The sequence below is a fragment of the Petromyzon marinus genome, chromosome 65 (genome assembly GCF_048934315.1).
Source record: "Petromyzon marinus isolate PM22_M1 ecotype Great Lakes invasive population chromosome 65, UKy_Petmar_22M1.pri1.0, whole genome shotgun sequence".
NCBI lineage: Eukaryota > Metazoa > Chordata > Hyperoartia > Petromyzontiformes > Petromyzontidae > Petromyzon > Petromyzon marinus.
In genome coordinates this window covers 6,981,949-7,006,741 of record NC_133731.1, presented here as the reverse complement: position 1 = coordinate 7,006,741, position 24,793 = coordinate 6,981,949, and the positions used below count along the sequence as shown (strand labels likewise).

The window sequence follows — 24,793 nt, the reverse complement described above, 5'->3', positions numbered from 1 at the left end:
CAATATATTTGATGATATTTGTTAAAGGAGATCGCATTACATCATTGGATTACAGCTTGACGTTATTGCATCACAGCATGACATCATGCCATTACAGGATGACAGTTGCATGACAATTGCATTACAACATGACATCACTGCATCACAGCTTGACATTGCATTATAGCATGACATTATTGCATCACACTACGACGTCATTGCATTACTGCTTGACATTGCATTACAGCGTGACATCATTGCATTACAGCACTACATCATAGCATGACGTCATTACATCGCAGCATGACATCATTCCCTCACACCATGACGCAATCACATCGCAGCATGACCTCATTGCACCGCAGCATGTACATCGTATTGCGTGACGTCATTTGCGGGCGGCGGGAACTCATGTCGAGACCACGTGGTTTGTAGGAGGGGGGGCGGGGGCGGGGGCGGTAATCTCCCCCCACAACCCACGTGGCCTCCTCTAACCCAGTGCAGTGGCTGTCAGGCCAGGCACGGCCGCGGTGGTTCCGGCGCTCTTCGTGCTGCCAGCTCGCTGTCGTGACCAACAGTCGCGGTTGGAGAGGCATCGGGCCGTGACCACGATGGCCCAGGGAGGAGGTGACCCGGGCCGACCCAGCCGCATTAGCGACCTCCCGGGGCTGCTGAGGCTCGCGGTGGAGGCGGGGAGCGAGGAGGATGCGGCGCCGGGCCCGCAGGGTCCCCTGCCGATGTCCATTGAGGTACGGACTTAGCCGGGACGTCCCCGGGCCTTCCCAGGGCCCTTCCATGGCCTCCCCCCTGGCTTCCCTTGACGATAACGGCATTCCACATAATGTCCTGATCTCTCCTGGCCTTTCCCTGATGTTCACAGTCATTTCTAGGCCTTCCCCGGTCTATCCGGCCCGTCTCTAATAACGGCCTTCTCTTGTACGATCTTATCGCCCCTGGATTTTCCTCATTCCAACGCACTCTTTGGCATTCTCCGGTCTGTTCTGCCCGTCTCTCTATGCCGGCCTTCCTTGCAATACCCATCTCTCGTGGCTTTCCCCGATGTCATTTCCCGTCACTCGCCGGCCTTCTACGGCTTTCTCGAACATTCCCCAATGCCCTCCTCCCCCCCTCCCCCGCCTTCAAGGCCTTCCTGCCACCCGCCCGTGCCGATCATTCCTCTGTCGTTCAGAACGTTCTGTGAAGGTCGCAGACTTTTCTTGATAATTCCACGGGCTTCCACGTCCTCTTAAATTCTGCAGCCTTCTTTGGCATTCCGTGGCGTTCCCCGGCCTTCTAGGCCCTTACTAATAATGCAACGCGACTGAACTGACATTTGTCCAACCGTGTTGGGATACAGACTGTGTCGTCTTATCAACCACACTCTGTTCAACCACCCACACAGCACTCACCCACCCACTTAACCACTCACCCACCCACTCATTCATCCACTCACTCACCCACTCATTCACTCACCCAACCACTCATCCACTGACCCAGCCACTCATTCACCTCACTCACATACTTAACCACTCGTTCACTCACTCATTCACTCACTCATTCACTCACCCACCCACTCACTCACCCACTCATTCACTCACCCACCCACTCATTCACTCACCCACCCACTTAACCACTCGTTCACTCACTCATCCACTGACCCAGCCACTCATCCACCCACTCATTCAGTCACCCACTCATCCACTCACCCACCCACTCATTCACTCACCCATCCACTCATTCACTCACCCATCCACTCATTCACTCACTCAACCACTCATTCACTCACTCACCCACTCATTCATCCACTCACCCACCCACCCATTCATCCACTCACCCATTCATCCACTCACCCACCCATTCATCCACTCACCCACCCATTCATCCACTCACCCACCCATTCATCCATTCACTCATTCACCGACCCACCCATCCACTCACCCACTTATTCACACATCCTCTCACCCCTCTATCTCGACTACTAGTTAGTAGGGTACCGTGGGTGCCGTTTCCAGTAAAGTTCACGCGCCGATTTATCCCCACATGTTAAAAACTCGGTCTCACAGACACTGTGTTGCGTCTCCCCAACCATACTGATGGACAAACTGCAAGTCACAACAACAACACTCACAACAACAACAACAACACACTCACTCATTCACTCACCAACTCACCCACCCACCCCACCCAATGACTCACCCACTCACCCCCACTGCAGATCGCAGCTGCTGCCCCTCGTTACTCCGAGTTCGTACGATAATAACCGCGTGTGAACTCTCTATTAAACCTTCAGCAGTGCTGTTTGCTCCTGGCCTCTTGGCGTTTTGAGCCTCCGGTGTTCATCAATTGTGAGCTCCAAAAACGAATGATACGTTTCCCTTGACGTTTCGGAGCCGGGCCTTCCCCGCTGGGTCTTCTCTCCGCGGTTCCCCGTGACTTTCTCCGACTCCCTATGAGTCACTTATAGAATGTTTCATTAAGCTTCTCAAACTTTCCAGACGTTTCGTGACGGCACCCTTATCTACAACTTGCACGTCAGGAGTCGCGGAGAATCTGGTTAAGGTTATTGTTGTATGTCTATTGGGACGTCTGATGGACCCAATTGAATGGTCTAACCCGTGTGTGATAGGTTAAGAAGGGCCATTGCACGAAACGTCGCCTTTTATTTTTTTTTCTCTTTCTCTAAAGGCGACAGTGTTATTGACGCGTGTGAAGGGCAGGTAATGGCAAAGGCGCAGCCCTTAAACTGCTTGCTCAGGCCACTGCTAACAGAAGGGCCTTGGAATAATAAGGGACTATGAATCAATATAAGATGAGAGGCAGCTTTAGACAGCCGTTCTAGAGAGTTCAATTATGGTCTAACTCTACAGCGCTGTCCAGACATCCCGTGAAATACTGGACATCTGTGAAAAAGAGCTTTATAGCTCATCGGATTCCTCCAGTATAAACACAACATTGTGATTTTGAAAGGGGTGGGAGTACCCACAGTTTGCCCCCACCACGTGGGACGTGCCACGGTCGACTGTGGTGTGTACCCTACTAATTTCCTTCAACTGATGTGTGGATAGAAGCGAGGTTGGGAGATGTGGGGGCAGGCAGTGCCGGATTATCCCAGTAGCAAAAGTAGCTACATATGTAGTAGCTACATATGTAAGTAGTAGCTACGGGCCCCGCACTTTCAAGGGCCCCGCGCTAAATGCTTTCAAGATATCAATTCCGGTTCGGTGATTCTGCACTTGCTCTATTACTATAGTACTATACCGCCTTCAACTTTTATGAACGACCGGGTGTTTAAGGTTAGCGATTTGTCGTATTGTCTGGCTGTATAGCAAATGAAAAAATACAATTACTTTACTGTGCAAGTAAAACAATTTGTGTTTTAATATTTACGTGTTTTTTTTTTATTTCAGGGGCCCCTTTAATAACATACGCTACAGGCCCCGCACTAGCTTAATCTGGCACTGGGGGAGGGGTTTAAGAATCTCTGTCGGGGATTCAACTGCCGGGTGATAATCGTGACACCTACACCGCAGCAGTCCGTGCGATAACCTCCTGCTCATAATTACCTCCTGCGAGAGGAGGTGAGATGGATTTTTTGTTGTTGTGGAAATCTGAAATTAATGCTGGAATGCAACGTGTTTCATCCCAGCGCGTCGTCAGAAAGGACTTTGTTTTTGACAGCAGGGACTTTTTTTAGAACGTGTGTATCTACTGTGAACTTCTTACGCGCCTCGCGAAGCCAACCGTGCTAATCGGAGGTGCGGGGCGCTGACGGAGGTGCGGGGCGCTGACGGAGGCTATGGAAACACAAAATTGAAAAGTGCGCAGAGAAGCTTGGCGAGGGTGGGAGCGTGCTTGCTCGGAATAATAACACAGAGAACACGGAGAGAGAAAGGAACACACGGGTCATGGGAACGTTCACATGTCCTCCTGCTCCCTCCTCCTCTCTTGCTCCTCTTCCCCCCCCCATCCTCATCTCCCCTCTGTCTTCCTCCCCTCTCCTCCCTCCCCTTTCCTCCCTCCCACTCTCCTCCCTCCCTCCTCCCCAACATTCTCCCCCCCCACCCCATTCATGCCGTCATTCTCCAACCTCACTCCTCTCTCTCTCTCCGTCCCCGGCAGAGGAGGCAGTGGCTGCAGGAGGCCCTGTCGGTGTCCATGAGCAGCGCTCAGGACGACGTTCAGCTCATGAAGCAGGCCCTCGACATCCTGCGGGCCGGGCCGGGGGGCGATTCAGAGGCCCACCCTGGGCCGCCGCCGCTGCCGCCGCCGGGACCCGACGCGGAGGCCCCGGAGGATCTGCCGGAGGTGACAACGCGGCTGATTAACGCGCTGGACGCCCTGCTTGACGTCACCGACAGCATCGACAACGCTCAGGGTGGGTGCACACGGCTAAGGCCCCGACTCCCCCCCCCGCGCCTCTCCCACCCTGGTCTCTCGCTCGGGTCGGTTGCAGCGGTCGGCCGGTGAAGGCCCGGTCAGGCGGCCCCCGTGACAAGCGGCCGCGGCTCGCGCTATGCCTAGAGGAATGCCGGATGTGTCCTCTAGATCAGGGGTCCCCCAACCCCCGGGCCTCGGACCGGTACCGGTCCGCGGCCTGTTAGGAACTGGGCCGCACAGCAGGAGGTGAGCGGTGAATCCGCGCGTAGCCCGCCCCACTATTTTGTTATTTACCACTTCCATCCGCGCCTTATTTCCCGCACTGCGCGGCTGCCTCGGTCACAGTGTTGGTAAGCCCACAAGCTCTGACCCCGAGTAGCCAAAGTGAGTAAAAAAACACAAACGTCGCTGGTGAGCTTCTTTGACAAGGGGGATAGACCCAATGATGACCCCCCCCCCCTGGTCCGTGAAAAAATTGTCTTCCACGAAACCGGTCCCTGGTGCCAAAAATGTTGGTGACCGCTGATCTATATTGAATACAACAGTGCATGTGTGTGTGTGTGGGGAGCGATAGTGTAGCGGTTAGCGCGCTGCGCTATGAACCTGGCGACCCGGGTTCGATTCCCGCTCACGGCCAACACCCAGTGACGATTATCTGAACCGGTCCCGGGCCTCCCCTAGGTCGACTCAGCCTCAAATGAGTACCTGGTGCGGTGTGTAAACATTGCCACTGGGGAGACAAAGGCGGTCGGGCGTGGTGCTGGCCACCCACCCCCTCGTGTACCGTTCCGGCCTTCATAGGTGCTCGCTAACAGCACTTGCCCCTACAGTCTGTTACAGGCTATATGGGGGATCTTTGTACTCGGCAGGCAGCTGTCTCTTCTGGTGGCTGCGCTTTGTGCACCCTCATTTTTTTAGAGCGCATCTACTACTGCTACTGCTGCCGCCGCCGCCGCACAGAGCGAGGAGGGAAACCTGCATTGCGCAATAACCCCCTTACTCTCATGCCCTGCACCTCTCTCTGTCCCCTCGACCTCTTTCCCCTCCGCCTCCTCCCTCCCCCGCTCCCTCCGCCTCCTTACCCCCGCCTACCCCCGGCCGCGGGCCAGACTTCTGCAAGCTGGGCGGCATGGCGCTGGTGGTGCAGCGCTACCTGGACGCGGACGGCGCCGAGCTGCGGTGGCGTGCCGCCGAGCTGGTGGCGACGTGCGCCCAGAACGCGCCGCGGGTGCAGGAGGCGGCGCTGGAGCTCGGGGCGCTGCCGCGGCTGCTGCGGCGCGCCGACGCCGACGCCGACGCTCGCGTGCGCGTCAAGGCCCTGCTCGCCGTCTCGTGTGAGTCCACGGCGGCCGGGGGGGTGTTGACCACCAACCCCCCCCCCCCCCCCCGGGGGGGGGGGGTGTGCGGGGGGTCGTGGGTTCAGATCCCGACCACCCTGGCGCCCGCTGCTGTGTGTTTGGGGGTCTGCGTGTGCTCTCACGATCATCATCATCATCATCACCAGGGTGGGTAGGAGATGTTAACTACCTCGCTTGGTATACAGGAGGTCGTGGGTTCGATCCCGACCCTGACGATGCCTGCTGCTGCTGTATATTTTGAGTTTGCGTGTCTCTCTCTCTCCGCGTGGTCGCGTGGATTTTTCTCCAGGTCATCCGGTTTTTCCCTCCACATATAGCATCAGCACGACGCGTTTATGAGTATTTGGCTGCTATAAATGTCCACGTGACGATGAGCCATTTGTCGTTTGTGATGGCCAGGTCGCTCCTGAAAAAGAGCTACATAGCTCAGTGGGCCTTACCTGCTCAAATAAAAAAAAATAGTTTTTTATCGTTTTAGTCCGTCATTGTCAACGACGACGACGACGACGACGGACGGGCTACACGCACATGTTGCAGGTCGTCTCACGAAGCGTCGTAGGCTCGCTGGCTGGCTGGTTGGCTGGCAGGAGTCGGAGGTCGGGGGACGGACGGTGCCGTGTTGGGGTTGACCGACCGACTGAGATGTCTGGCAGATGCACACCGCCTGCGGCCTCCACCGTGCCGGCTCGCCACCCCGCACGCACGCACGCGGCAGCCGCCCACCTCGCAGACCCGGCCCGACCGTTGCGCCCTTCACTTCTCCGTAGAGCTGGGGGGCGCGGATCGGTTGACTTGAGTTGGATTGATCGATTGAGAGAGAGAGAGATGATAATCTTCTCGGTCGCTGCGGCCGCAGTCGCTACGCCGCCGCCGCCGCCGCTGCTGCTACACGTGGCTGCCGGTAGTCCAGTGCTGTGTGGAGGTGGCAGCGAGGGTTGGTGGACCGCCGCGTAGACGTTGCGAACCTCCATTCTTGCGCGTGGGCGCGGAGGAGGAGCGCTTACCCCTGGTTCGCCAGCAGAGGGGGCAGTAGAGCAAAGTGCCGTTGAATATCATCTGTCCCTTCCGGATGGGATAGTGTTGCCCCGTCGCGCGCGTGGATTTCCTCACATGTAATAAACACTCGGCGGATAAAACATCTTTATATATAGAGGACCGCAGAGGTTGGGCAATCGCCTGGGTGCCGCCCCCTTATCCGCTCGCCTGCGACAGCGGTTTATATATTCTTGGCTCTTTCGGTAAAGTCACGTAGAAGGGAAACAATAAAATAATAAAAGTATAAAACAATGAAATCCTCACGACGTTTCGACTGCAACACAAGCAGTCATCATCAGGTGTGAAAACCACAGCAAGAAAATTTGAAAAAAAGTGGCGAATCGTCGTGAGAATTTTATAGTTTTATTATTTTATTGTTTCCCTTCTACGTAACTTTACCGAAAGAACCAAGAATATGAATCCCTGCTGTCACGAAAGCTTTAAATCAGCGGTTTATATATCTGTTTGTTTACTTGGTTTTACTTTTCGGAAATTTTTCCATGAATAATTTTGTTTTGTAACTTTTGTGAAATTCATCTCTTTAACGTGATACGTTTTTCTTTCCATTTTCACTCATTTTGACTTCATCTTTGCTTGACTTTTTTTCCTAATTCCACGTTCTTCTTCACAGGCCTGGTGCGTGAGCTGCCGCTGGGTCGTCGCGCGCTGGCACAGGGAGACGGCTTCTCGGTGCTGCTGCGAGCCATGCAGGACCCCGGCGAGAGGCCGCGGGTCAAGGCCGCCTTCCTCCTCCACAGCCTGCTCATGGCCGGCACGGAGCACCACGGTGGGTTTGGCTCCGCGGTGGCGAGGTGTCTGCTCCCTCGCCTGGTACGCAGGAGTGTCGTCGGTGCTCGATCGCGACCCCTGCTGTGTATTTGAAGTTTGCGTGTGTCTCTCTCTCTCTCTCTCTCCGTGGTCGCTTGGATTTTTCTCCGGCTCCTCCGCTTTTTCCCTCCACACTTAGAAACACGCGTTTAGAGTATTTGGCTGCTAATAAATTTCCACGTGATGATAATTAGCCCAATCAAGATTAGAAGTTTTCGTCACTACAGGGATCCGTGCTCTTTGGTTCTTTCGGCAAAGTCACGCAGTAGGTAGAAAACCTAATAAATTAAATCACGACGTTTCGGGCGCGACACAAGTGGCCTTCATCAGGTGGAAACAACCACAGCAATAAACAAATTGCTGAAGTGGGCAAAGGCCCACTTCGTCGCGCTATCATTCGTGACAGCCAGGTCGCTTCTGAAAGAGCTACTTAGCTCAGTGGGCCCTTAGCCTGGAAAAATAAAAAGTTAAAAGGTTAAGGCGGCACTCCTGCCCACCACCACAATGGCGTCAGCATTAGCAGCAATGGCGGCAGGCAGGCGGCCAACTCGCCACGGTGAGGGTGGTGACGTCGCCGCAGCATTCGTGCCAGGCTAGGTGCACTTGCGGGTCGTCTCGCGAAGTGTCCAAGGCTTGCTTGCTTGCTAGCAGGAGGTCATGGGGGGACGGACCCAGGTTGTGCCGTGCGTGTGTTGGCCGCACGACCCGAGACGTCTGGCAGGTGGCATCACCACCTGCGGTCCCCACTGAGCAAGCTCCCACCTCGCTGCGTGTTAGCCGCACACATACAGACACGCAGGTGTGGCACCCAGAAGATCAGCGGGGGGGGGGACACACACACACGGGCACGGACCAAAAACAAAGGTTCCTCCGATAGCCTTCACAGACTGTTGGGACAAGTGCTGTTAGCGAGCACCTATGGAGGCCGGCACAGCACGTGGGTGGGTAGGTGACTAACACCACGCCTGGCCATCTTTGTCCCACGAGTTGTGATGTTTACACGCTGCACCAGGTACTCATTTAATGGCGTGTCGAGTTAGGCGGGAGGCCTGGTCGACGCGCCATTCACACATATCAGCCCATCTCTTCTCTAGCCCATATCGTGCCTGCTTAGCCCCCTGCGTCCAGCCAAACAGAAGCTGCTTGGGCATGCGGTGTGCAGGAGACATGTGAGCTACGTGGCGCAGCCTACTCGGCCTCGCCTCTCCCTGATGTTTCGAGGCTCTGTCATCCAGTCTGGTTAAACTCCGCATGGATTGTAAGGCAGGCCTGCCTGAATGTTTGTGTGTGTACCCGTTTGCAGATATGTGAATGTAGACACCCGTGTGTGTGTGCGAGTGCAGAAGAGCTGTGCGCGATGGGCATGGTGCAGCAGTTGGTCGCCCTGCTGCACGCCCCCCATGAACCCTTCCACGAGCATGTGCTCGGAGCACTGTGCAGGCAAGTGCCTGCACAACACACACCTACGACATGCATGCACACCACACACCTACAACATGCATGCACAACACACACCTACGACATGCATGCACACCTACAACATGCATGCACACCTACACACCTACGACATGCATGCACAACACACACCTACAACATGCATGCACAACATACACCTACAACTTGCATGCACACCTACACACCTACGACATGCATGCACAACACACACCTACAACATGCATGCACAACACACACCTACGACATGCATGCACACCTACACACCTACAACATGCATGCACAACACACACCTACAACATGCATGCACAACACACACCTACAACATGCATGCACTCATACACACCTACAACATGCATGCACACCTACACACCTACGACATGCATGCACAACACACACCTACAACATGCATGCACAACATACACCTACAACTTGCATGCACACCTACACACCTACAACATGCATGCACACCACACACCTACAACATGCATGCACTCATACACACCTACAACATGGATGCACACCTACACACCTACACAAAGGTCCCCCGTGTAGCCTTAACAGACTGTTGGGGCAAGTGCTGTTTGCGAGCACCTGTGAAGGCCAGCGCAGCACACGAGGGGGTGGGTGGCCAGCACCACGCCCGACCGCCTTTGTCTCCCCATTGGCAATGTTTACACACCGCACTACGTCCTCATTTGAGGCCGAGTCGACCCAGGGGAGGCCCAGGACTGGTTCTGATAATCGTCACTGGTGTTGGCCGTGGGCGGGAATCGAATTCTGGTCGCCGGGTTCATTGCGCAGCGCGCTAACCCCTACACTATCGCTGCACACACCTAGACAAAGATCCCCTGTGTAGCCTTAACAGACTGTTGGGGCAAGTGCTGTAAGCGAGCTCCCTACAACAAAAACAACAACCACCATTCGTCTCTAAGTGGCGGTGTCGAACGCCCGCTGGCAGGAGGTCACGGGGCAGACCCAAGTGCCACGGGTCGACTGACTGAGATGACTGAGATGGCTGGCTGATGCACCACCTGTGCTCCCTACTGTGCCAACCTGCTGTGCTTTAGCCACCCGGCGCTCCGCTCGTTGTTGTGAGCGTCGCTCCTCCGCCCTCCATTGTTGTTGGAGGGCGACTGCCTCCAACTGCCCAGTAGCATCCTTCACGAGCCTCCTCCACAGAGGCCGATCTTGACACCGCTGGTACCAGTCATCGGCAAGTCCATTCAGCTCCACGTCCTCCTGTACCACATCACTCCATCTCTTCTCTAGCCCGTGCCGTGCCCGTTTAGCCCCCTCGATCTGGCCAAACAAAAGCTGTTTCGGCATGCGGTGGCTGAGCATGCGGGCTACATGACCCAGCCAACGCAGCCTTGCCTGCCGGAGGAGCTCAGCAATGGGACCTTGCCCAGATCTTTGAAGGATTTGTTCCTCACACAATCCAGCCTTGGTTAAACCCAGGATGGATCGTAGGCAGGCTAGCCTAAATGTTTCTAACCGGCGAAGATGTTCCATTAGGGGGGTCCACGTTTCGCAAGCGTAGAGAAGGGAGGGAATGACCGTGGCCGAGAACACCTGAAGCTTAGTGCGGAGCGACAGACCAGGTAGCTTCCACACAGCGTTACGCAACCGATGGAAAGATATTGCCGCTCGACTGATTCGGAGGGAGAACTCTGTTGTTAAACTGGAGCCGGTCATAAGCACACTGCCCAGGTATGGGAAACTCTCCACTCTCTCCACAACTGCCCCATCACCGATTGGGAGTTGTGGGGGTGGACTGTCCGATGGTACAAAATACCCAGGCAGGTGCTTAGTTTTGGTGGGGCTGATGGTAAGGCCCCATCTCTTAGTGGCACGCTCCAGTCTCAGCAGCAGCGTCTCCAACTCCTCCTCTGAATGATTAGCTATTACCAAATCATTGGCATACATGATGTGGTTGAGCAATAGGGAGCTATCCCTTGACCGCACCCGGGCATCGATCAGCCTCCCATTATATCTGTACCAAATGGAGATTCCCCCGGTACAGCTATTGAAGGCTTCAAGAACTACGTGGTCAAAATAAATGTTAAATAATGTGGGAGCCAGAGGACATCCCTGTCGCACCCCAAGGTCTACAGGGAATGGCTCTGACTCCCGGCCACGTAGTTTCCCCGGGCCCGCTCACCATCATGAAGGTCCTTAATGATCGTCAGCAGAGGGTCAGGGACTCCAAAAGCACGAAGAACAACCCAGAGCCCAGGCCTACTGATGGTATCATAGTCCTTGACCAGGTCAATAAAGCAGAGATTTAGGTCTTGTTGGAATTCCCTACACCTCTGCTGTAGCAGACGGACAGAAAGTATGGCATCTGTGCAGGACCGCCCTTTCCTGAAACCGCATTGGGGCTCGGCAAGCCTCTCCTCAGCGTGCCTGGCAAGGCGATGTTGAATAATCCTTGCCAGGACCTTTCCTGGCACACTGAGGAGTGAGATGCCCCTGTAGTTGTTACAGTCTGTGCGGTCCCCCTTCTTAAAGAGGGGGACCACCAGGGCATCCTTCCAATCCTGCAGAACCCCTCCAGTGGTCCAGACTGTTGTTATGATGTCATATAGGGCAGTCTGTGCACAAACGCCACCCTCCCTCAGCATTTTGCTTGGGAGATGATCTCTGCCCGCTCCCTTTTCTGGTCTCAGACTCCGGATCGCCTTCAGTCCTTCCTCAACAGATTGCACCTCAGCCAGCCACTCACAGGGGGTGACTTCTTCCAATATTTGAGGCACCGCAGCCTCAGCAGGGTCATCCCCACTTTGTGCCATGATGTTTTCCCGGCTGAGGGATTTCCCCTCCCCCAGGATCTCACAGAAATGCTCAGCAAATCTGCAAACCTGTTCCTGGGGGTCGGAGATTGGATCATCGTTTTTTCCCCTAATTATGGTAAAAGGTGTGGCGCTGCAGGTTACTTTTTTGATGGAGTTAAATAGAGATTTGTGATCGTGGGCCACTGAGGCAGACTCCATCTCCTCAGCAACCCGCGACCACCACCCATCCTTGCAGCGCCTCACGGCTCTTCGAATCTCCAAGCGAAGGCTGCGGTAAGCCTCCTAATTCTCTGACGTGGGATTCTGTCGCCGATGACAGTGGGCCTGTCGCTTTTTCTAAACTATCCTGAACACCTCTGTCAGCCAGGGTCTCTGGGGAGGTCTGGACCGTGTACCCAAAGCAGCCATTGCAGCTGCATGAGTCACAGTCCTAAACCTCGCCCATTTACCCTCGACATCAGGAGGAGTGGGGGACGATGCCAACCCCAGCCGCAAGCGATGATGAAATTCTCGCTTGCAACTTTCATTAGCTAACTGAGACCAGGCCACTTTAGGTTGGAATGGGGTCCTGGGTGTACACCCACCACCGGAGTAGAACAATGGCAGGCGCATCTAACAGATGACTAGTCGATGGTCAGAGGGCAGATCAGCTCCACGGTAGGTCCTGGTGTCAAGGACATGGGCTCGCATCTGCTGGTCCGTCACTATATAGTCCAGCAGATGTTCTTGCTTGGACCCGGCATGTATCCATGATGTTGTGTGGATGCACCAATGCCGGAACAGCGTGTTGGTAATTACAAGCCCATGGGCTGCACACAAATCTAGCAACCTCCTACCGTTGTTATTGAGCTGATCTTGCCCATGCCCTCCAATCACTCCAGACCAGGTGCCAGCATCATGACCAACTCGAGCATTGAAGTCACCCAACAAGATGACTCTATCCCGAGGGGCCACTTTAGCCAGCACCTGTGACAGGAGGTCATAGAAGGCATCTGACTCATCGGCTTTGCCTGCATCCTTCCACGGATGTTCGTCTTCGGTGGGAGCATAAGTAACCACGACCACCACTCCTCGCCTCCGGTTGATGGGAAGGCAAGCCTAAAGTAGCCTGGGGCTTACAGCTTCCCACACCTCACCGCCATGCACCCACACCCTGTTGTTTGGCAGTCTGCTGCCCGGAGTAGAGGACTGTCCACCCCTCATGGTGGCAGGAGCCAGAACCGGTCCACCGGACCTCCTGAATGCCACAGAGATCCAGGTGGTACCGGTCCAGCTCCCGACAGAGGAGTGGCAGCCTTGCCTCCGCAGTGAGCGTTCAAACATTCCACGTGGCCACACGAAGTGGCTTTTCGTTGTTTCTGGAGGAGCCCCGAGGGTAGAGATTCAATCTCCTGGCTCTGCCAATTGGGGTTTGGCCAGGAGACGTCATAGATGCCTGTCCCCCCGGGGCCTCCGACACAAGCTTATTAGTTACATATTTAATTCGTGGTTTTGTGGTAATTTATTAAAGGTGGAGGGGTTACCAGCCCCTCGCACCCGTCCAGAGCCCCCGTTTAGCCACTGTGGTGGTCACAGACGCCATGAGGGGAGAGGCCAATCGGAATTGGCTCCTCCCCCCACAGCACTGTCCACGACAGAGTTGCCCGTCCGGCACCGCGAGCAGGTAAGGGGGTAGACACACGCACACCTGAACGTGCACACTGCATCAGCATCGACGACCTTCAAGCGAAGCCCCGCACACACACGCACACAGAGAGCACCGTGCGCCGGAGCGGAAGAGTAACGTCCGCGCGCGTGCACCGGCGCCTGTCGCCGCAGCCTGGTGTCGGGGCACGGAGCGGCGCTGCGCGAGAGCCGCGGGGCCGAGCTGCGCCTGCGGGAGACGCTGCTGGAGAGGATCGGCCTCCTGGAAGGCTCCGAGCAGCACCTGGTACGGCGCCTCCCCCTCCTCCTTTGCCGTGGCGTGGCAGCCTCTCCACGCCTCCGGCGGTAACGCATTCGGCGTTAAGAGCCGTTGTATTGCATTCGCACTTGAACTTTTGTGGTTTTCAATCCTTTGGGGCAGCTACCGTTGAATGCTCTTGAGCCAAACTGCGCACACGCACGGGAACCTCGGGGACTGTTAAACGGCCAAATCAGACGCGCGCCGCAGAACTCTTTTGGATTGCGCGGCAAAGTCTCACCGATGTTGTGACGAGCCGGTGTGATGCCCTTTGTGACGCGCCCGTGTGACGCGTCAGTGTGACGCCCTTTGTGACTCGCTTTGTGACGCGCCGGTGTGACGCGTGTTGTGACGTGCCAGTGTGACGCCCTTTGTGATGCCCTTTGTGATGCCCTTTGTAACGCGCCGGTGTGCACGCGCGTCGCGGCCGCAGGAGGCTCTGGAATTTTGCCGGACGCTGCTGCAGCTCACGGAGGCGCCGGGCGAGGAGGTGGCCATGGACCGGTGACGACGCCGGCGGCGGCGGCGGCGGTGGTGGCGGCGGCGGCGGCGACCGGGAAACGCTCCGCGCGATCCTCCCGGGAAACGGGCACCGAGTTCGTGATCGCGTCTTGACGTCGCGCGTCTCCACGCACCGAATTATTCCCTCTTTTGCCCTGGTGCCGCGCCGCGGGCAGTGGGCCAGGTTTCTTAACCCCCTTTCCCAGGCGGTGAGGAGCCGGCGCCTAACGATTTCCCAAGCTCTGCGGTCCTCCATTGCAAGAAGATGTTTTTTGGCCAAATAACCCTCTGCCGTTTCTGACGCCGTCTTGCAAGTTTGCAAGGGGTTGGTACCCGTTCACCGCTGACTCGGTGGGCGCGATGCGGCTCGGCGTTAATTTTCCTCGGGGGAGGCCTAGCCGCCCCCGCTGTGTTACGTCAGCGTCGTCGCTTTTGCCGCAGGGAACCGTAACGACGCGACCCGCCGCAACTCTGCGGTAGCCGGCGGGCAAAACTGCGACGGGGCGCCCTCCCCCCCGCGTGACCTTGCGGGGAGGCTCCGTCCAACGTCTTCCGCGCGTCACCGTAACGGAATCTGAAGAAAATGCCGACGACACAGACGTCACGTGGCCGCGCGTCGTCGGAACGAAGGGAGGGTTACATCCCTCGGGCCCTTGACCCACGCGGCCGCAGGTATGAACGGGGCGCACCCGGTAAAAGACCGGGCAGCGTTCACCCGCAACGTTCCACGCTTAACCGGTCACTCGGTGGGGGAGGCCCTCGTCCCAACGGCGGATGAACGGGAGGGCTCGTGGAGACGACGGCGGCTTAGTGTGGCGCAGGTGCGGTCCGAGGTCTTTGCTTGCAACCGGAAGAGAAGCCGCGGGGAGACGTTGAGGGGGGAGTGGGAGGGGGGGGGTCCCTGTCAAAGTTACGCCCCTGGAGGTTCCGATTAATTTCACTCGCGGCCGGTGACACAGGGTCAGCTGACAGCTCCACGTTGCTCATGGAACCCCCCCCGCCCCCCCCCCCTTGTCACTGAACGTTTCCAAACGACGACGACGATAAATATGTTTTGTTCTGCGGCATCGTCATTGTCCGTCGTCTTTCACGCGAATCGCATCGCTCGCAGTCGCCGAGGGCGTCGGCGGGCAAAGGTGGCGAGGAGCCGGCGCTACCGACAGTTCAGTTAGTTCCATAGTTCCATAGTTTCATTTATTTTGGTATAGCCCTGCGAGCCATTCGGCTCTTGAATCGGGTGCAACCGCAACAAACAAAAAACACATCATGAACAAGAAAAACATCTTAAAGTGACTACGTGTGTGACTGTGCAAACAGAAAATCCAGGAAAAAAAAAACCCATCAAAATATTCCTGAAATAGCGCCGTTACACCAACGCTGTGTGCAAAAAAAAATCCCAGTTGCCCGAGCTCTGCATGCCTCTATAAATATGAACGGATGTTTTTTGGCCGGTTGGCGGCGAGTGTGCTGGACGCGCGGGAGGTAAGCGGGGGAATACCCACGCTCGCCTACGGGGGAGGCAACGCTCCTATCCCCGCACGGATGGGACGGGTGATATTTAGTCCGCAGTCTGCTTTACCGCCACCTGGCACGGCCCCACCTCGACACCCCGACGCGCAGGGAGTTTGGCAGCCCGTCCGTGCGACCAACGCTCGCTGCTGCCTCCCCAGAGCACTGGATCACAGACGGCCACGTGCAGGGTAGCCGCCGCCGCCGCCGCCACCACCACCACCCGCGGCACCCCTCCCGTGAATTGGTGAACCAAGTAAATGTGCCACCTGTGAAGTAAGCCCAAGTGCTTGCCTGCGCGAGTGTTTATGTAGGGAGCGGTGGTGCAGCGGTTAGCGCCACGCCACGCTGCGCCACCGACCCGGCAGAGGCCCGAGTTCAATTCCCGCTCGCGAACACCGGTGACGATTTAACTGAATCTGTCCCGAGTCTCCCCAAGGTCGACTCAGCCGCAAATGAGTACCCGGTGTGGTGTGTAGACATCGCCACTGGGGAGACAATGGCGGCCGGGCGTGGTTTTGGCCCCCACCCCCACGTGTGCCGTGCCAGCCTCAATAGGTGCTGCTCGCTAACAGCACTTGCCCCAACAGTTTGTTAAGGCTACACGGGGGATCTTTGTCCTTAGTGCGGAGAGTGGACCGCCCCGTGAAGTATTTCTCAATGGGCTCTCCCAACTGTAGATAACCAGTTCATTCATAATTCACAACCGCCCTTCCCTCCCCTATCCCCCCTCACCCCGCACATTCCCAACCGCCCCCCCTCTTCGCGTATAAGAACGTGGTATGGCCCATATGGCCCGTGTTGTTTCTCGAGCACTGTCATGCCTGTGGAACGTACCATTATTTTAACGGGGGTGATCCCAAATTTTTGCTTGCCGGCATTTCTAAGCATCCACATCACACACCGCGCACATCGCGAATGTTGATGCCTTTGCCCTGCCCTCTGTTGGAACTTGGACGCAGCCTGTCTCGTTGCGAATGTGAATCGTCACGTTGCAGTAAAGCATGCAAGGTATTCTATGTGGATACCTGGTTGAAGGCGGTGTCATAAATATATAATTTATATCCCTCCGTTATCGATTCCACGCCGTTACAGTCACTGGAGGTTGTATGGCCATACTTCACCGCTTTGGTCAGAGGAGGTCGATGGGGGGGGTGGCGAGGGTGGAGGGGGGTGGGTGCGAGAACCGATTGAGATATTGCAATAACTCACGTCGTCGCTAAAAAGATAAAATAAAATACATCAGCCAAGTCGCCTCCTTCATATCCAGTATCCGTGTGTCCGGGTGAAAGAAAAATTCAATTGATTTAGTTTAATCATGGGACCTCCTTTGCCAGTCACCAAAATGTGGGAATAGGTTTTCCCCTTTTTTTCTGGCAACAAAACAGCTGCGTTGAGATGTTTAAACACCAAACTGAAACCTTTTACAAGGAATCATGTCTGCATTGACCACGATACTTGTGGTCAAAATGCAAACTAAAAAAAAACACTCTGATAATGTGATGCATTATAGTCTTTGGTTCTTTCGGTAATGTCACGTAGGTAGAAAAAAATAAAGTTATCACAACGTTTCGATCGCAACGCGAGGAATCGTCCGATGAGTTGCCGCACACACACAGGCACACACCGACTGAGGGCGGGCACAAGACGGCGTGAGTAGGTGAAACGTTGAGTTTTATAAGGGCACCACGGGGTGAACAGCCCCTCCCCACCCAGCCCCTCCTCACCCAGCCTCTCCCCCACTCTCCCCCACCCTCCCCACCCAGCTTCTCCCCACCCTCCCCACCCAGCCCCTCCCCACCCAGCCCCACCCCTCCCATTTTTGGATGCACGACGGACGGGCACAATAATCCCCTGTGGGCTGGTGTAACCAGGAGGTTCCTCCCAGTATAATTATAGCCTGCACTGTGGCACACGAGGGGGTGGGTGACCAGCACCGCGCCCGGCCGCCTTTGTCTCCCTCGTAGCGATGTTTACTACGCACTGCACCAGGTACTCATTTGAGGCTGAGTCGACCAAGGGGAGGCCCAGGATCGGCTCCCGTACTGTATTCATCACCGGTGCTGGTGACCGTGAGCGTGGGAATCGAACTCGGATCGCCGGGTTCGTAGCGCGCTAGCCGCTGCACCACCACTCCCCACAGCACACAGAGACAAAGATCCCCCGTATAGCCTGAAGCACTGTTGGGTCAAGTGCTGTTAGCGAGCACTACAGCACACACACAAAGACAAAGATCCCCCGTGTAGCCTGTAACAGACTGTCGGGGCAAGTGCTATTACCGCCGCACCACACACACAGACGCACACACAGGCACACACACAGATGCACGCACACACAGACGCACGCACACACACAGACGCACACACAGACGCGCACACACAGACGCACACACACAGGCACACACACGCACGCACGCACAGACGCACGCACACAGACGCACGCACACAGACGCACGCACACACACAGGCACACACAGACGCGCACACAGGCACACACAGACGCGCACACACACAGACGCGCACACACAGACGCACACACACAGGCACACACACGCACGCACACAGACGCACGCACACACACACAGACGCACGCACAGGGTGCAACAGCCCCTGCCCGTGATGACTTATTCATGCTAATGCGCGCCGAGCCAAACGGCGATCAATAGCACAGCGGGGACTGAATCCAGAACGGCCCCGTCTCGCAGTGGGGGGGGGGGGGGGGTGCTGTTACAAGAGCGACGCACGTGGCTAAGAGGCTGGGAACTGAGTGGCATTGCAATGCGCGGGTGTGGGATGCTCGTTCATTATAATTGGGCGTTTTGTTATTTTTTCGCGTAGGCAAACTAATTTCGGGCATTCCGCCAACCACACCACCCCACCCAGCAGCACCCTCACACGTGACCCATGTGAGATCATCATGGGTGTGCGTTTTGGTCGCCATAAGGGCCGTCCATAAATGACGTCACGCACCTAGGAGGGGGGGGGGTTGAAAATGTGACGTCACATCAAAATGCGGCAACTTTAAATAAATATAGACAACACGTTCTACTTAATTAAATAGACTTTTTAAATAAATGTTTTCTCCTACAACATCAGAGTGCAGCGCCACGTTAAATACGCACTACAATGACAATAGTTTAAAGCGCTTTGAATCGCGTTTTATTTTCAAAATGGAAATATGTTTTGGGATGGGGGGTGGGCAGAGCTTTGTGACGTCATATTTGAGGGGGGGGGTCTGACTTTTTGTGACGCCGTGTGACGAGGGGGGGGGGCAAAAATCGTCCAAAATCGCGTGACGTCATTTATGGACGGCCCCATACTTCACCACGCTGGTCAGTACGGAGCAGTTGGTCGATGCCAGAGGCGCCACTGATGTCAGCCGTGGCCTGGGATGGGAGTCGGGTTTTTACCTTTTCAGAATCGGAATGTTTATTTGTACCGGACGAATCCGATAAGCTATGAAGCTCTTTTTCACAGATGTTCAGTTTACCTGTCACAGCAATCACTGCTCTATATCATTGTATGCTACACTCGTCCATGCGTTACTGCACAACCCACTAAATTGTGTTATTAAGATTTAATGATTCACTCGGCCTTAGGAAATTATGATGTCGATTTCTACATCTTCATTATATGTGATTGCATCATCATGACGACAACATCATGGTCATGACGACAACATCACGATGATAATGGACATCATCATCATGACATCATCACGATGATATATAATGAACAACATCATCACGATGATATATAATGAACAACATCATCATACTGAATATCATGACGACCATGATAGTGAACGTCGTCATCATCATGACGACATCACCATGATAGTGAACGTCATCATCATGACGACATCACAATGACAATGAACGCTATCATCATCATGACGACATCACCATGATAGTGAACGTCATCATGACGACATCGCCATGACAATGAACGTCATCATGACATCACGATGATAATGAACGTCATCATCATGACGACATCACAATGACATTGAACATCATCATGGCGACATCACGATGATAATGAACGTCATCATCATGACGACATCACAATGACAATGAACGTCATCCCTCCACGTTTAGAATCAACATCGCGCGTTTGGAGTATTTGGCTGTTTTAAATATCTACGTTGAGCTATTAATTTGTGGCGAGGTCGCTTTAAAAAAAATAACTACAAAGCTCAGTGGAGCTTTACCTAGTAAAATATTTTTTTTTAAACCAGTTAAATAATTTAATCTACTCCGCGTGCTGCTTGGGAAGGCGATGTTGAATAATCCTTGCCAGGATCTTCCCCAGCACACAAATTGAGAGAGAGAAGAGAGACGCGCCTGGTGATTACTACAATCAGGGCACTCGATCTATGAAAGTGTGATCATCGGGACATCCTTCCAATCCTGCGGAACCCGTCCCGTGACCCAGCCGGTTATAATTGCGTCACACAGGGCAGCCTGCACACAATTTCCACCTTCCCTCAGCAGTTGACTTGGAAGGTCGTCTCATCAGCCAGCCACACACACCCAGGGGACGGCCACCTCCTCCAATATGTGGGGCTGCACTGCTCCAGCAGGTTAAAGTCACATTGCCCCGTGATGACCTCTGAGCAGAGGGATTTCCCCTCCCCGGAGAGCTCATAGAAATGCTCGGCAAGTCTGAACAACATTGTTCCTGGGGGTCAGAGATCATGAGATCACCCCTCGTTCCCCTAAGGGTGGTAATAGACGCGGTGAGGCAAAGGCATTTTTGTCGATGGACTTAAAAGGATCGGTTGGGATCGCGTGCTACTGAGACACGTTTCATCTCATCGTCAGCCCGCGACCGCCACTCATCCTTGCAGCGCCGCACGGCTCTCCGAACCTCTGAGGGGAGGCTGCGGTGGGCCTCCTCGTTCTTGGACGGTGGGATATTGTAGCCCAGTGCTGCAGCCTTGCACCCGTGGGTTCTCAGTCGTTAAAGCAATGTACAATGTTCATAGCTACATCGGGCAAAGCAAGTTACTCCGTGGATCCTTGCGGTCACGAAAACTTCAAATCTAGAACAAAGGAAGCTGTTACTGATGTGCTCGCGCTTTTAAATTGTTCTTTCCATGATTTACCTTCAAGAAAATAAAATCTGGTCACGTCTCGCACACCGCCCCCCCTCCACCCAGAATGGGCATCTCGCACCCCCAGGTTAAGAAGAAGGACCGCTGTTGTAGACGGTGGGATGTGGGCCTGCCTAGTTCTCCTAGCTGGATACGTGACCGTCTCAATCAGCCAGGGTCTCTAGCGAGGCCCGGAACTCCAGGGAGTGAGGCGGTGGTACGATACTGGTGATCTCAGCTGCAAGCGACGATCAACTCATACCGTGCAAGTTTTTATTTACACGCTTTTTATTAACTCACTCTGTTGTTGTATCCTCAAATCTTGTAACTCAAGTTTTACCCACTTCCCAATGCGGTATGGACTGCAAACTTGGTATACCTATATCATACTGATGACAATACTATATCATTACAAATAAAAAAACAGATTTTAAAACATTATTTTTTACATGTTATGTTTCTGCTTGGGTCTGATTGTCCACGCTCAACTGACGTTGGCTGTAATTGGCCCACGGGTCCCCTTACGTTGTGGCAAGCTTCGGGGCCACTTCCTGGAGTCGTGAAGTTCTTACATTAATAGTACGGTACATTTAATAAAAGCGTGTTTAAAAGAAAGTTTTAAAAAATATTACTTATTTTAATTAGTTCGAATGGCGGGTCCTAGGTACATGCCGGCCACCACCGCCACCACCACGGTAATGGAAGAATGGAAAGCGCGTCTCAGATTCCGTCACCACGTGGTCCAGCAGATGTTATAAAAATAGGTTTTACCCTGTCAATAAAACAGGTGTTAAGATGTTAAAACACCAAACAGAAACATTTTGCAAGCAATCATGTCTGCATTAACCAAACACAGCACTTGTGGTGAACATGCAAACCAAAAACATGCTTGATTTGAAGCTTTCATGACTGTAAGAATCCATACTCTTTGCTTTCAGTTGCATTTATTTGGTATAGCCCTGTGACTCTATTGGGTAAAGTCACGTAGGTGAAAATAAAATAACAAAAAATCACGACGTTTCGGCCAGCGCTGTCCTCCAGACAGGCTCGTCCCTTCACCTGATGAAGGCCGCTTGTGTTGTGGCCGAAACGTCGTGATTTTTTGTTATTTTATTTTCACCTACGTGACTTTACCCAATAGAACCAAAGAGTATGGATCCTAGCAGTCACGAAAGCTTTAAATCTAGAATAGCCCTGTGAGCCATTCGGCTCTTGAATTGGGTGCAACCGCAACAACAACAAAAACAAAAAACATGAACAAGAAAACATCTTAAAGTGATAATGTGACTGTGCAAACAGAAAATCCAGGACAAAAAAAACATCAAAATATTCCTGAAAAAGCACCGTACACCAACGCTGTGTGCAAAAATCCCAATGGGATGCAAGTCAAACAACAACAACAACAACCACAAGACAACTAAGATTAAAGGCCATCAGTCTAACTCCGTACTACAACAGACATGGCCAAACCAAAAAACGTTTTCGACATCACTAAAATAAAACCATAAAAGCAATGTAACAGTGATCATAGGAACTGTGACCGAATTTTCACAATAAACGACATAAACAACGTGTATAACTAAACCCTAGAGCCATAGCTGGCTGCATGAGTCACTCCACAACAACAGGAGCATCAGTCGGAGTATTACATTTTTCAATGCACCTTTAAGAGCAGCACACAATCAAAATACAGATAATACTTTGCAGCGGTCATCCGGAGCGAAACATTTTATTTTATTTTAGGCCACTGAATAGCAGTGGCAGCTAGGGGTGTACAACTCCTTTAGAGCAGTGAGTGAAGATCTCATAGGTAGTGATTCAAGTTGCAGTTTATAGCATTCTAGATCCTGGGGGCATCAATAGCAAAGGCCCTTCCTCCAGTTTTTGTACGGCAATAGGGAATGTGAAGCTGGTAAATGAGCGAAGACCTGAGGTCAAATTTGTTCTTTGAAACAGAGAGGAGATCCAGCAGGTAGTCTGCGGATTTTTGTAAGTACATCGTGAATAAATAAGATCTGGTGCACAAGCCGTCGAACATTAAGAGATGTTAAGTTTGACCCAATGTAGAGATCACAGTGGTGAGTCCTATATGGGCAGTTCAATGCAATCTTAAGGCCGAGTGATAAATGGAATCAAGCTTCTTCAGTACAGTACTTGGGGATGATTTATACACGATGTCACAGTAGTCAAGTAGAGGCAGTATGGTAGCTTTTATCAATTCCAAACGGAACATTGGGAGGAAGCAGTGCTTGTGTCGATACAGAAAACCAATTATTATTTTTGTCTTTTTACCAATATAATCAATGTGATCTTCAAATTCAGTTTTGAATCCAGGATGATCCCAAGATACTTATATATCTTGACTTGCTATATTTATGATAAATAATTTGGTTCTTTCGGTAAAGTCGAAAGGCCTTTAGAGGCTGACTCCTTTGCCTGGTGACGACCGCTTGTTGCGATCGAAACGTCGTGATTTGTTTCATTTTATTTCTAACTACCTGACTTTACTGAAAGAACCAAAGAGTATAAAAACATGCTCTGGTAGTATATGATGATGCGTTGTCTTTGAAACTGATTGGCCCAAACCAGAGACAGCTTTTTTTTAGAGCCTCGTCTCTAACAGCGTTCGACCAGCGGACGCCAAAAGTCGAACACAGCGCAAGGACAATGCCACTTATCAGGGCATTAAATCCAGCAGATGTTCTTGCCCTGACCCGGCATGCGTCCGTGATACCGTGCATCAATGTGTGTGGCGCACGTGGAACTCTGTCGCCCCGTGTCGTAGCCACCCGCACTGGCGGCAATAAACTAAACGCCAAAAAAAAACCGCGTGGATGATGCGCTGGTGATTGATTACACGAGGCCATGGGGCTGCACGGAAGTCGAGCAGCCTCCTGTTGCCCGTTGTCGAGCTGATCTGGCGCATGCCCTGCCATCACTCCGGCCCAGATGCTAGCGTCATGATGCCACTCAGACCCGATGAGATGCCTCCGTCCCGAGGGGCCAATTTAGCCATCGCTTAAGACGGGAGGTCCATACAGCGGCATCCGACTTATCGGCCCTGCCTCCCTCCATCAGCGTCACACAGCGGGGAGCGGTGGCGTGGTGGTTTGCGCACTTGCGCTAAGAAGCCGCCGACCTAAGTTCACACACACACACGTGTGTACACATCTGCACGCACACAGTCACACACGGACACAGTGACGCACAATTACACGCGCACAATCAGTCTTACAATAGGCATAGACAAAGATCCCCCGTACAGCCTGTAACAGACTGTAGGGGCAAGACCTGGCGATAGACACAGAGAGACACAGAAACGAGAGAGAGATGCAGGCAGTGGAGATACACGGGGATAGAGAGAGAGAGAGAGACAAACACATCGAGACAGACAGGCCAGACGGAGACACATAAAGAGACGCACAATGACATCGGCCAGATAGATACAGAGACTGACAGTGATATAAGCGAGACAAATATACTGATAGAGACACAGATAGACAGAGGAGCAAAGCGGAGACAACCATGTAGACACACACACAGCTGGGACAGGATGGACAGACAGAGACACGGAGCGATGTAGAGACAGAGACCACAGAGAGAGATAGAGACACATAGGCACAGGCAGAGACACATAGAGAGTGAGACACAGACAGAGACACAGGCAGAGACACATAGATATACGAGACCCAGAGAGACAGAGACACAGAGAGAGACAGAGAGAGACACACACTGAGACAGAGAGAGATACGAGATACAGAGAGATAGACAACACAGAGAGACAGAGACACAGGCAGAGACACATAGACACAGGCAGAAACACATAGAGAGAGACAGAGACACAGAGACACAGGCAAAGACACAGAAACACAGGCAGAGACACATAGAGAGAGAGAGACAGAGACACAGAGAGAGAG

The 24,793-nt window shown here is 53.5% G+C and overlaps 1 protein-coding gene across 1 annotated transcript; it reads left to right on the top strand.

Annotated features, from left to right (window-relative positions):
• The first annotated feature begins 405 nt into the window (after positions 1 to 405).
• On the top strand, positions 406 to 21,317 carry HSPBP1 (HSPA (Hsp70) binding protein 1). Its single transcript, XM_032978099.2, has 7 exons — positions 406 to 728; positions 4,099 to 4,354; positions 5,466 to 5,690; positions 7,381 to 7,536; positions 8,921 to 9,017; positions 13,646 to 13,757; positions 14,203 to 21,317. The coding sequence occupies exons 1-7, from the start codon at positions 591 to 593 to the stop codon at positions 14,275 to 14,277; spliced, it is 1,059 nt and encodes a 352-aa protein (XP_032833990.1). The 5' UTR covers positions 406 to 590; the 3' UTR covers positions 14,278 to 21,317.
• Positions 21,318 to 24,793: the final 3,476 nt, after the last annotated feature.